We start from the raw sequence: 13211 nt of genomic DNA, 5'->3' as shown, positions 1-13211 counted from the left end.
CACTTTAAAACTCCATGGCAACCAGCACGTTAATATCTGACTAACTTCTTGTCACTGGGGAAGATTTCTCATCTGTGATCAACAATTTTATCAATATTGCCTGATTATGTTTCCTCTATCTGTGTTTTTTTTATTTTTAATCTTCAGTTTTAATATTTCTTTTGATGTTGCCTAGTTTTTTTTTCTTCCTATGTTTGACACCAACCTACGACGGAGTATTAGGGCCACATTGAGAAAAACAAAAACACAGACTTCGAGAATAAAGTCGTAAATTTCCTAAGAGAAAAAAGTCCTAACATTACGAGAATGGTAACACCACCACGTAAATTTACGACTTTATTCTCAAAGTTTGTGATTTTTTTATTTGTCAATAATACTGGCCCTAATACTTTTAACGTTAGGCTGTAATGTTAAACATATTTACATGAGAATGTTCATTAATATGTTTTTAAAAAAAAATCTCAAATGATGATGAGGAGCACAGCCAGCCTTCAGCTCAGGGTCAAAGAGTCAACACATTTTCCAAAAGCACCAAAGACTCAAAACACACGAGTCACGTCTGAATGTTTCTGCTGCTTCACTACACTACACACACACACAAACACACACAGCTGTAGTGTATCTACAGGGTTCCTACACATTTGAAACTCCACACTTTTTCCAGACTTCTCAGTAAAAAAAAAAAAATCAAATAATTTGTGGCATTTGAGTAAATAGATGTTTATCATGTAAATAAATTATGCAAATAATCGTTTGTTTTCGTTATTCTGAATGTTTATGTCATTATGTCACCAGATAATTGAAATTGAGAAAATCAAGATTGTAGCCCGGTACGACAGCACATACAGAATAATTAACCCAGATGAATATTAGGTTATATATTGTTGTTATAATAAATAATCCAGTTTTTGCTATCAAAATTTCTTCTTTTTTTAACCTTAATAAAATTCGAATTGAATCAAATCGTGTATCGAACCGTGGGTCAGAAATCGAGATACGAATCGAATCGTGACTTTGGTGTATTGTTACAGGCCTATTCATCATGTAAATAAATTATGCAATTAATCATTTGTTTTCGTTTTTCTGAATGTGTATGTCATTATGTCACCAGATAACTTCCAGGAGATTGTAGCCCGGTACGACAACACATACAGAATAATTAACCCAGATGACTTCAGATGGCTCCTACCTGCAGGCCTTGAGGACGTCAGTGGAGCTGGGGTAGATGGAGACCGAGGACCAGGGCGCCAGGCCGGCCGCGGTCAGGCCCGTGGCGTTGTGTTTGTGGACGTCTGCAGGCGGCTCCACCTTGACGGGGCTCTGTGCGTGGTCGGGCCCCTTCCCGTTGAGCGTGGGCGCCATGACGACGCCGCTGCTGCTGCTGCTGCTGCTGCTGCTGCTGCTGCTGGACGGGCTGTTAAGGCAGGAGAGGCTGTTGGCGGCGGCGGCGTGCGGCGAGGAGGAGGAGGAGGACGCGGCGGCGGTGTTGTTGTGGAGACCCGGGTGGACGTTGTTGATTTTCTCTGAGGGAGGCGGCCCCCCTCCGTGGTTGCCGTGGTTACTGTGGTTGTTGTTGTTGTCGTTACCGGTGGCGTTATTGGCTTTTCCCTTTAGCAAGGCTGAGAGCTGAGGATTGTCTGAACTGAGCACAACGCCGGCGGCGGTGGGGGAGCCGGGCCGGGACGAGCTCGCCGCCGAGCCGTCCGTCACCCGCGGCTGGACGTGATTAGTCAATCCCGGCGCGGCGGCAGCGTTGGCGGCCCCCGGACCTGATGGCAGAGCGGCGGCGATGGCGGCGGCGGCGGTGGCGATGGGGCCGTTGCTGCCGTTGCCCCCTGAAGGCGTGGTGTCTTTGGTGTTGTGGACCCCTGAGGTAGTAGCGGAGCAGTGGGGCGGCGAGGACAGGTGGTTGGGCGTGGTCTGGGGCGAGGTGGGCGACAGCGAGGAGGCGGAGGACGAGGCAGTGCAGGAATGTCCGACCTGATTCAGAGAGGAAGAGAAGGAGGTCTGAGGGGACGAGGAGGAGGAGGAGAGAGGAGGTTCTCCATTGGGACCCGCCGAATGGGAACCTGGACCTTTGAGAAGCCCCTGGACAGAGAGAGAGGAGGACACGATCGATTACTGATCATCAATATAATCATCTTCTTTAACTAAGACTTGACACTTTAATACTTTTAATAAGTATCTGGTTATGCCTCTCTTGTGCCGTCCTTTCATTTATTTATTTTACAGACTTGCTTTTATGTGATGTCATCGTCATCATCATCATCATCATCATCATCACATCTATTTTATCTCACAGTTTTACTTTACACATTCTTCAGTTTTAACTCTTTTATCCCATCTTTTCTTATCTTATTGTAACTCATTTTATTTGTTTTTTATCATCTATACCCCCCTTTTTATGTATTTATGTGATGAAATCAATAATCCTCCAGACATCCCATCTATTGACGAATTATATGATGTAATTTATGATGAAAATAATTAGTTTCTCAATGAGGCTTCAGCAATCTAAAGTCAAAGACATCCGGAAATGTATATTTCCCTGAAACATCCTTCTGTTTTTTCACACTTTCTTTTCTGAGATTTATTTCCTTGTATCACTATAATGGAAGACACCCCATGTGTTATTTTATAAATAAAGCTTTGTTAAAAGGGAAAAAAAAAGAAATTGATTATGTATATATGAAATATTTAGAGTGGCTCTTCATGTGGAGATTACATGTTTTTGACATGTTTTTTTTTCTTTTTCTTTTTAAAATGACACACGCACAAACGGTGACACATTATTTTGCAGCTCAACTTATTGTCTGGATCTATTTTTGCTGATATTAGTAAAAAAAAAACAGAAGACGACACATGTTCTGTGCTGTTCTGGTCACACCGACCAGACACAGAGATAAAAACTATTAGAACAGATCATGGCAACACATCATCCTCCTCATCGTGTGGTACCTGAGTGGTAGTGTTGCGTTGTTGGCTCCTCCAGGTGTCGTCGCTGTGGCTGGGGCTGCTGGTGGTGCTGCTGGTGGGGGGGCGGCCGGCGGCTGTGCAGGTGTGAGGTAGAGAGTTCTGCTGCGGGTAAAAAGGCACGTTTCCGTTGCTCGCGGTGCCGCCGCCGCCCAGTCCCAGAGCGTGATTCTTGTCCAGGTGTCCCGGCGGCCCCGTCGACGGACTGGAGGAGCAGGAGGAGCCGTTGGTCGTGGGCGGGGCCGCCGGGCACGGGGGCGGGGCCGTCGACGCCGCCGTGTGGTTGAGGGAGGAGGAGGAGGAGGCGCAGGAGGAGGAGAGGCCTCCCACCTGGTGGGGGAGGGAGGGGAGGAGGTGGTCGGCCACAGGACCGTTGGGACGCTGCGGACCCCCGGCTGCTGCCTGCTGCCTCATCTGATACAGGAGGAGGAGGAGAAGATTTTTTTTAGTTTTTCAAACACACTTTATTTACATGTCAGATACGTTGCTGCAGTGGTCAAAGACAGTGCTAGTTTACATACACATAAATAAAACTGATATAGGGGCCGTGTCCACCAGACGCGTTTTCAGCCTCTGGGCGTCTATTTTACATTCAAACCCTATTGAGTCGGCGCTCACAGCGCTCAGCGCCCTCAGCGGTAAAACGCCCTGGGCGCTTGCTTCTTTTTGTCGCGGCGCTCAGAGCGCTTCGAGTTGAAATCTGTTCAACTTTTAGAACAGCGCCGTGCTCGTCAATGTCACTTTTCCCCGCACTGACCAATCAGAATCAAGAAGGGGCGGGACTTACGTTACCGACAGCAACACAACCGGAGACGTGGCTCGGTTTATATCATGACCCACACTTGTATTGAAGGTAGGCCGACTTCAGGGTCCATGTCAAAAGCTGCCGCTAATGCTATTGTGTATTTCTGACACTCGTTGTAGTGTTTACATTAAACAAGGCCGGAACACTGACTTGTTTTGTAACCTAGCAACAGCGGCATTCTGACGAGGGAGAGAGAGAGAGAGCGCTGGGAAAGCAGCGCTGTCAGCGCTAAAACGCGTCTGGTGGACACAGCCCCATATACTGTATAAATATATAAATCATAAGGCTAGGGAGGAGGAGAAGACGAAGAAGCAGAACAAGAAGAAGCAGCAGATGAAGAAGCAGGAGGAGACGAAAAAGAAGAAGATGAAAAGGCAGAAAAAAGCAGGAGAAGGAGAAGAAGAGTCGGTGAGCACTCGGCTGTTCCTGGATCAGCTGCTGTGAACCCGTCGGTACAGAAACTAACGAACCTGCTGCTGCTGATGTTGCTGCATGAGAGAGAACTGGTTCTCCAGCTGCTCCAACATCTGCACCTGTGGAGGCTTGAGGTTTCCTCGGTTGGTCCGCAGCTGTTCCAGGTGCTGCACAGGGACAGACACGATGACACCACAACATGTTATCATGGTGCACGAAGCTCAGACACAACTTTATCAGCTTTAACAGCTACTTTTCAACACACGTTTAATTTCTTATGTTTATAATCCACTTCCAACATGTTTATTCAAAGACGAATAAAAAACTCCTGTGTTTGACCTTAAATCATCACACGAATCACATCCGAGGCTCCTACCGTCACTCTGGTCTAGAAACATGAGATCATCTAAACTCTTGAGTTGCACTGAAACAATAATAATTCAGGCTGGGAACTTGACTCCACCCCTGATGACGCAAAGCCCACGCAAACCACCCGATCGCTAATGGTATTTGTTACGACGGAGTATTAGGGCCACATTAAGGGGGGAAAAAAATACAGACTTTGAGAATAAAGTCATAAATTTACAAGAATAAAGTTGTACATTTACGAGAATAAAGTCGTACATTTCCTATGAGAAAAACGTCATAAATTTACGAGAATTCGTAAATTTATGAGATTAAAGTCGTAAATTTATGAGAATAAAGTCGTACATTTCCTACGAGAAAAAAATCATAACATTACGAGGATAAAGTCGTACATTTATGAGAATAAAGCTGTATATTTCCTACGAGAAAAAAGTCATAACATTGACACAAGTTTGTGATCTTTTTATTTGTCAATGTGGCCCTAATACTCCGTCGTAATTTGTTGATGTAACAGGTACCAGACTATTTATAGGGTTATAATACTGATACTGATATTTGGGTCAAACCAAGTTTGTGATCAAAGAAACCTCATAAACTCAGATGAAAACACTAAATGTACGAGTTAAAACTAAAAGAACTCTCAGCCTACGTGTTTTTCAAAGATTCAGAGTTGCAAGTTTTAAGAACAGAGAAAAATTAAAAATCTGAAAATCTGATGTGATTTGCAATAGTTTCTGTGTATAATCTATTTTCCCCGACGACCATTAAAACACATCACACACACATATTAAACTACAGACGGAGACGTTTTCCCACCTGAATCTTCTGTGGCGTCAGGTACCAGCTGGGGATCGGCTGCTGACTGGTGCTGTTGGCCCACGAGTCTGAGACGCTCTGTGAGCCAGGCGGAGATGAGAGATGAGAGAGAGAGAGAGGACAAACTGTGATGAAAGTATAGAAAAAGCACGCACATCCCAAAAACCTAACGCTGCAGGGTGCTGGACAAAAAAAGGTCAATGATGAAAAAGGAAAAATCCGCACACTGGCAAAAAGCTCCAGAGCAATAAATAATTTATTATGTGTGTGTGTGTGTGTGTGTGTGTGTGTGTGTTGGTACCTTAGCTGGGCTGGCAGTGCGTTTCCTCTTGGCCGGACTGGCCTGTGGGTCGGTATGGTTACTGGACTGAGCTCCCTCCCCCTTGCAGGCCTAACAAACCCAGCACACACACACACACAGTGTCAATAACTAGAAGCTGATCATCACTTATCAATTAAAACTAAACCAGAGATCTAATGAGATGTGTCAACACAACACAACATTTACATGCACAACAGTTTAACACTGGTCTGTGTGTGTGAGAGCCCATTAATCCACCTGACAAGAGGTCGGATTAAGGTCAGAGTCAGTTTTCATGCTGTGGACAGGAAGTGAGATGATCGCAGGTTTGATCCACATGCAGAAGTTTTAGTTTTTACAAATTAAGATAAATTAAACATAAAAAACACGGTAACCTCTTAATTTACAGGCCACTAATTACATGATAATTAGGGATGCAAATTATCGAGTAATTCATTAATCGATAGTTGATAGACCTTATCGATCGATGATCGATTAATTGATAAGCGGCGATTTCCCTGAGAACCTAAATTTAAGGGGAAAATTTAAGATCAACATTCCTTATGGACTTTACACTAGTATTTGTTAATTTATTTTAAGAGCACAGCACAATGAAAATGTTTAAGTAGCACGTTATTGGGACAGAGAGCTCTGAGGTTGAAGTCCTATCATAATGAGATGAGATGAGAGACACCGCTGCGTTTCCATTACAGATTTTCGCAAAATAAAAGCGATATTTCTGAAACTTCGAAAAAGTGCAATTGCCATTTGCGGGTGTTTCCATTGAAAGGTATTTTGCGAATGAGCCGTAATGCGTCTTGCGTTTCTATGGTGACGGCACAGCGATCTCAGCTGCCGACAGCTGTTGCTGTTATTGTTTTTAACAAAGACAAAAACAGCGCTTGATTGCTGAAAGGCAAAGCCCGTGTGGCGCTGCAGCGGCCACAGATAAGGACGCACTCACACTAGGGCCAGTTGTTCTGTACCGCGCTGAAGCCCGAATGCCCCCCCCCCCCCCCCTCTCCCCCGCTGGCCCGGACTCACACCACCTCAAACCCAAGCTGCTCAAGCACGGTTTCCTCCGTTGATACAGAGGGATTATTTGTTTACCAACACGGCGGATGTGCGCTTTAACCTGACTGCAGAAAGAACGGAGCCTTTTAAACACCAGCGGTGATGAGGCGCTGACAACAATATAGGTGGTTGTGTCCACACACCCGTACTGGTTTATGTGACTTAAGGTGACATTTCGGCGCAGGAGGAAGTGGGAGTGTGGATGCGAGCCAGTCTCCTTCAACCATGCACGGAAAAGGGGAATGATAGGAAAGGTTTTTCTAATTTAATGAGAAACAATGCCCAGGTCAGCAATGCATGACAATAAACATGTGGTTCATTTGTCCCCTCAAGTTACATAAACCAACACACGCGCTGTTCTCCGCGGCACCGCAACGAGCGCTTTTTTTTCTTTTTCTTTTTTTTAATTAAGCTCCGGTACCGACCGGCTAAACTACGGAAGGATACTGTAAACCAGCGCGGATCCGGTGTGTTTATCAAAGCTTGTTCGCCGTGCTGAGGCACCGGGTCGGTTTGAGCTGCGTTCAGGCTGCATTACAACTCCTCAGGCAGCTCCGTGTCGGCGGCTTTTTGACTCGTTACTCACTGGTCGTCTGTGTGTTTGGTACAGCCTGAGTCCCGTAAAGCTACAACAGGTAACAGTGTTGTCTCTTTTCACCTCCTCTCCCTCTCTCCCTTGTGTGCTGCGGTGCTGCACACACGTTTACACAGAGATCCGCTACATTATGTCGGCTTTGCTTGTTTACATTTCACAGTAAAACTCCCATTGAAAAGGAACGATTAATTGCAAGTAATTTAATTTAATCGATTAAATTCTTATCGACAATTAATCGATAGTCGATTAATTGTTTGCATCCCTAATGATAATGTCAAGAAATAGCCAAGAAATAACAATATTTGCGTCATAATGTCTAGAAATAGCCTAGAAATAACGGTCAATTTCATAGGCTAGAAATATAACCAAGAAAAAACTATTGATTGTTTAGAAATAGCCCAGAAATAACTGATCGTAATTGACAATTGTAAAGAACTTGGTGGAGAAAAATTCTGGCCTTTCCAAAAAAAAATTCAAAGCATGAAAAGCATGTGTAACCTTTTGCCTTTATGCACTTACTTGTTATTTCTAGTCTATTTCTAGACATTACTACACAATTACTTGTTATTTCTAGGCTATTTCTAGACATTACTTCACAATTAATTGTTATTTCTTGGCTATTTCTTGACATTATGACTTGAAATTAAAGGGTTACCAAAAAAAGAAACTCAATTTCAACTTCAATTCAGACACATTTAACCAATCACATGTGAAATCACTCGTTAGTGTTCGATGATGATCCAACAAGTGCTGATGATGGACGTGATGTTAATTGAGGCCAAACAGAGGATGATGTCACTGTTAATAACTATAATTAATAAAACTACATAAAAAAACAGCGATGTGTTGATGATGGAGGAGGTGGAGGAGTGGGCGCAGCCTGCAGCCGAGGTTTAAACCGTTAACACCAAACATAGTATAAGTGAGTGAGTGAGAGAGGTGAGAGGAGAAACACATGCACTGGTTCGGGTTCATATACATCAACACATGCACGTTGAGCCGGTCGCTGAAGCACGACGCTGCTGCTGCTGCTGCTGCTGCAAACCACTGCACCAGGATTTATGCATCTTTGCATTAAAGGAGATGAGTGGTGGGGACGTAACGAGGTCCCTGCAGCGTCGCTTCATCATCTCAACACAGAGCGAGCGGCACTATGAAGGTCAACTACGCTCTAGTAATTAGATTAGTGCAATATAGGCCTCGCTCCAATTCCCTCAGATCGAGTCCAGCTTTATTTTTGGAGCTGAATTTTCTTTCTTTTTTTCCAGGAACATTAATAATATTTTTGGTGAATCTGAAAGCATCAGAGTGAGGCCTCGGCGTTAATGTGAATTTTTACTCCTTGTTAAAGGACAATTCCGGGCAAATTCAACTCAGGGCTGTATTTTCCTAACATTTTAGGCCTAAAAGAAGGAATCTGAAGATTTTCAATTTAATTGCTCCTGTTTTGCGGTAGTTGTGTCTGTCCCCGCATCGCCACGGCAGCAATGAACGGGAGTGGATGCAAGTTCCGCTGCTTAGGCTGTTTCCATCCCTCAAAGCCGCAATGTTTTTCCCACAGACAGCGTCAGATGGCGACTCAAACATGCACCCAGAAGTTTATTTACTTCAAGCAAGTCGACATGTTTGTAAAACTAGATCTAATTCAAAGTCTCGCGCGAGTTGACGCTCGGTGTGTTCAGGTGCAGTCGGAAGCTCCCGTTTGTGTCATAAACACAGGAATATCAACTCTTGACTTGCTTTAAGTAAATAAACTTCTCGGTGCATGTTTGAGTCGCCACCTGACGCTGTCTGTGGAAAAAATTGCGGTTTTGAGGGATGTTAACAGCCTAAGCAGCGGAAATTGCATCCGCTCCCATTCATGGCTGCCGTGGCGATGCGGGGACAGACACACTACTACCGCAAAACAGGAGCAATTTAACTGAAAATCTTCAGATTCCTTCTTTTAGACCTAAAATGTTAGGAAAATACAGCCACGAGTTGAATTTGCCCGGAATTGTCCTTTAATTAGTTTATAGTGGGAATAAGTTCTCCAAGAGGCCGGAGCGTTCTGGTATAAGCTGGATCTCACCTGCTGCTGTGCCTGTGCAGTGTTCAGGGCCCCCTGCCTGGACGTGAGCTCAGCAGGAATGGGAAGGCTCCACGCCTCCTCAATACTAGGAAGCATTTTACTCTTATTCTGCAGACTACCTGGCTGTAGGTTACACAACTGAGCCTATAGGAGAAATTGTGTAAGACACAAGACTTTTTTAGTGCGTTGAGAGCGTTGGTTTGACAGTTTGAGTTTGAGCTTTATAGGTAACTGTACACAGTAATAACACCAACACCAACTACAACAACAGGAATGTTCAATGCAAATGAAGGTATGCTTTACAGTTACACGTGAGAGAAATGTGTCTAAACACATCAATATGAATCTGTGTTATTCATATCTCTGTGGTCAGAAATCAAAATGACAAAAAAAAAAGCACAATCTGCATTTTTTTTTTTTTAAAGCTTAAAAAAAACACAGCACACACCAAAAATACTGCACAACAACACCTAACGACCACGGGCTGAGTGTGTGTGTGTGTGGGTCATCCGAGCAGCGGCGGCGGCCTACCTGCAGCAGTTTGATGCGTTGTGTGAGTGCGGCGGTGTTGAGGCAGGCCCGGCTGCGCGTGGCGTTGATGTAGCACTTGATGGCGTCGTGCGGCTGCCCGCAGGACTCGTAGAGCGTGCCCAGGTCCATCCAGGCGGCCGCGTGGCTGTGGTCCAGCTGCACGGCGCAGATGTAGGCCTGCAGCGCGTCCATAGGCTGGTTCTGCTGCTGGTAGAGCACCCTGAGGGGGGGGGGGGGGGGGGGGGGGAGAGAAGGGGTGAGTCTGCTGCCAACACCTCAGGATTAACACTGTAGGTCCATCCCAACATAACAGAACCCCCTCCTCATATGTCTCTCTATAGAACGAATCGCCTTGTTGTTTACAGCTACTTCCGGGTAGAAAACCAGCATGAGAACAATAGTGACGGATGAGAGTTTCACTATATATATCTCATTTTCCATGTCACTATATTGCCGTTTAGACTAATCTGATGTTTGTAAAGTCTATAAAACCAATGATTGGACAAACATTACTATTTACGTGTGCACATTTTTGTAATTAGTCATGGTTATCATAGATTAGCCGGGCTAACGGTTAGCTACCTCTTGAACTTTAATAACTCAGTGACTCAATAAACGCTCCATGAAAAAATATTTTCTCCAGCGGATATCTGAGTTCCAACATGACTGAGCTAACTGGAGTAGTTTCATGTCGTGTCCCACAACGGGAGGGTTTTAACAGCTGACGTCCTGGTGTTAGCTTAGCTACCGCCGTTAGCTTAGCTACCGCTTTTAGTTTAGCTACCGCCGTTAGCTTGGCTACCGCCGTTAGCTGTTCCTGTCAGCTGCAGCCACTGATGCTTTCTAGACACTGTGATTACCTAAAACTGAATAAATACAACACATAGCAACACAAAACACACACACAGAAATAGTAATGTTTCTTCAATCATTTCAGATTTGTCTAAACGGTGATAGTGGCGTGAAAAATATGATATATAGCTAAACTCTCATCGTTACTACTGTTCTCATTCAAATTACGTGCTGGTTTTCCACCCGGAAGTAGAATGTAAACAACAAGGAGATTTGGTCTATAGATTCTCCTCTGTCGCACTGCAGCTGCTCCACACCAGCTCCTTCCCCCTCCCCTCCCCCCTCCCTCCAGATGTGACCCTCTGCTCCTCTGTTCTTACCCTATGGAGCACCAGGTGTCGGCGCTGGCCTCCGACTTGTCGATGGACTGGCGGTAAGAGATGAAGGCATCCTGCACCTTCCCAATACTGGAGTAGCACCTGAGAGGAGAGACGAGAACAAGGAGTTCACAATAGGTTTGAAACCATACCAGAATGTCAGTAGTCGATACCAATACCTGTAAATTTCCACAATTATCAATACTTATTTGATACCACGATTAAAAACACAACAAAAAAACACAACAGAACCCATGTGCTTCTAAATTCACTAGGCTGATTTAATGGGTGCTTTCACACCTGGATCGATTGGACCAGTTCGGGTCGAGGATCACTCCGGTCTTTTCTTTTTCTTTCTTTTTTTGCCGTGTTCGGGTCGGTTAGGGCCGAAAATATAGGTGTCACAAAAAACTCAGATTGGATCAGGTCTGGGCTTCAACTGCGGTTCAGACCGAGTCGGATTTTAATTTTCAGCCCCGTTGAGACCTCTCCTCCACGGATTTTATTTTTTAAATTTCTGACCAATAAGAGAAGAGTTACAGCCCCCAAAAAAGACTGCAACAATTGTATCGGTTTAGTTGCTGAAGAAAATCAGTTTCCGATCGCATCATCTGGGTGTTTTAGTTGGATCTGGACTGAAACGTTTACGTGCACTTTAGTCGTCCAGTTACAGACGGATTAAGACCAAGATTAGTTTTTATAACTGTCATGTAAACATAATGACTGGTGGCCTCAGCACTCGCCTACAACCGTCCTCACACCAACACTGGTGCCTGTTAAAGCCTCGTGTCAGGCCGACAGACACGGCTGTCAACAACACACGAGGCTGCGACACACAGTTGGTTGTGAGTTTGAGCAGCTCGCTGGAGAAAAATCAAACAAACTCCCTCATGTCAGGTAAAATCCACCCAAAAAGCAGTGAACCTTGAGCCTCAGGCCTCACTGCTCCTGTTCCTGAGTTTAAAATACCAACTTCTGGAAACACTGGATCCATTTTTGAAACTTTCAGACTCAAACTGTAACCTTAAAGGGATATTCAAGCGTAAGTTTAACCCATGGTCTAACACACTGTGACACAGAGTACGAGCCCCCCTCAAGAGATCAAGTTTGCCGACCACCATCTTCTCTAGTTGTAGCGACTTCAGCAAAGGCTGCACGATAACAATACACTGCTGTCGATTCCTCCACCAGCAAACCGCCATCAAAAAAGCCACTCATAGCCACAAATAATGTTCAGAACAGCACCAAACTTCAGCAACAGTACAAATAGTGTCCCAGCGCATAATACGAGGCATCAAACACCCGCTGCTAGCTTTGCCTGGTTTCTATTGAAAAGAGACGCTTCCTAACTGTGAGAAAGCCCTGACAAGTCGATTACTGTATGCATCAGTGTTTCTATCTGTCTTCCCTCTCTGTTTCTAACAATAACACAGCAAGTTGTTGACAGGGAAATGAACAGAGTTGAGACATAATATACATTGACGCCTCATGAGATGCTGAATATCTCTTTAACACCACCTCATACGATCTACACACTGTTTGTGCACCACACCACGGCTGCTGCACACACACATCACATCACAACACAACAACTGATGCTAATTTATGCTGCAGATCAGGTGGGACCACCGGGTTAGCACCAGAGCTAACCACACGGGAATAATGGGAACGCTTCAGAGGGAATAACAAGTGTTGTTCACTTCTCTGATCGTCTTTATTAGTCTGAATGTGACCAGGGGACATTTCAACATTTTTGCCAAATTCATCTATCACCATAATCCCTATAGTGATAGCAGTAGGTTCATTACCTTTAATTGTCGGTGCATGTTGTTTTGAGATCTGTGGAGCAGAGACGATAATTAAAGGTAATGAACCTGCTGCTATGACTATAGGGGTTATGGTGAGAGGAGGATCTGACTAAATGTTGAAATATCCCTTTAAACCATCCTGGTCTGAAGGTGCACATCATTTCAATTCCTGCGCATCAGTGTGTTAAGGCTGCAGTAACAGGTTTATAACATGTTTCATAGGATACAGCAGGTAGTAGTGACCTCCAGGAGAAAAGAGCCAGCAGAGCGATAATCACCGCCAACGTA

The 13211-nt window shown here is 44.6% G+C and overlaps 1 protein-coding gene across 1 annotated transcript in view; it reads right to left on the bottom strand.

Moving 5' to 3' along the window:
• kdm6a (lysine (K)-specific demethylase 6A) overlaps positions 1–13211 on the bottom strand; it is a 69803-nt gene that overhangs the window by 22753 nt on the left and 33839 nt on the right. The window contains exons 11-18 of the mRNA XM_083997036.1: positions 11119–11217; positions 9947–10166; positions 9416–9559; positions 5676–5765; positions 5375–5452; positions 4249–4359; positions 2959–3387; positions 1190–2088 (exon numbers count right to left, since the gene is read on the bottom strand). Of these exons, the coding sequence (XP_083853162.1) occupies positions 1190–2088; positions 2959–3387; positions 4249–4359; positions 5375–5452; positions 5676–5765; positions 9416–9559; positions 9947–10166; positions 11119–11217 (2070 nt within the window). The remainder of the gene's footprint in view (positions 1–1189; positions 2089–2958; positions 3388–4248; positions 4360–5374; positions 5453–5675; positions 5766–9415; positions 9560–9946; positions 10167–11118; positions 11218–13211) is intronic.

This window comes from Trachurus trachurus (genome assembly GCF_905171665.1).
Source record: "Trachurus trachurus genome assembly, chromosome: 21".
Lineage (NCBI taxonomy): Eukaryota > Metazoa > Chordata > Actinopteri > Carangiformes > Carangidae > Trachurus > Trachurus trachurus.
Note: the sequence above shows the minus strand (reverse complement) of the source record. Positions and strands in the feature narration are given on the sequence as shown.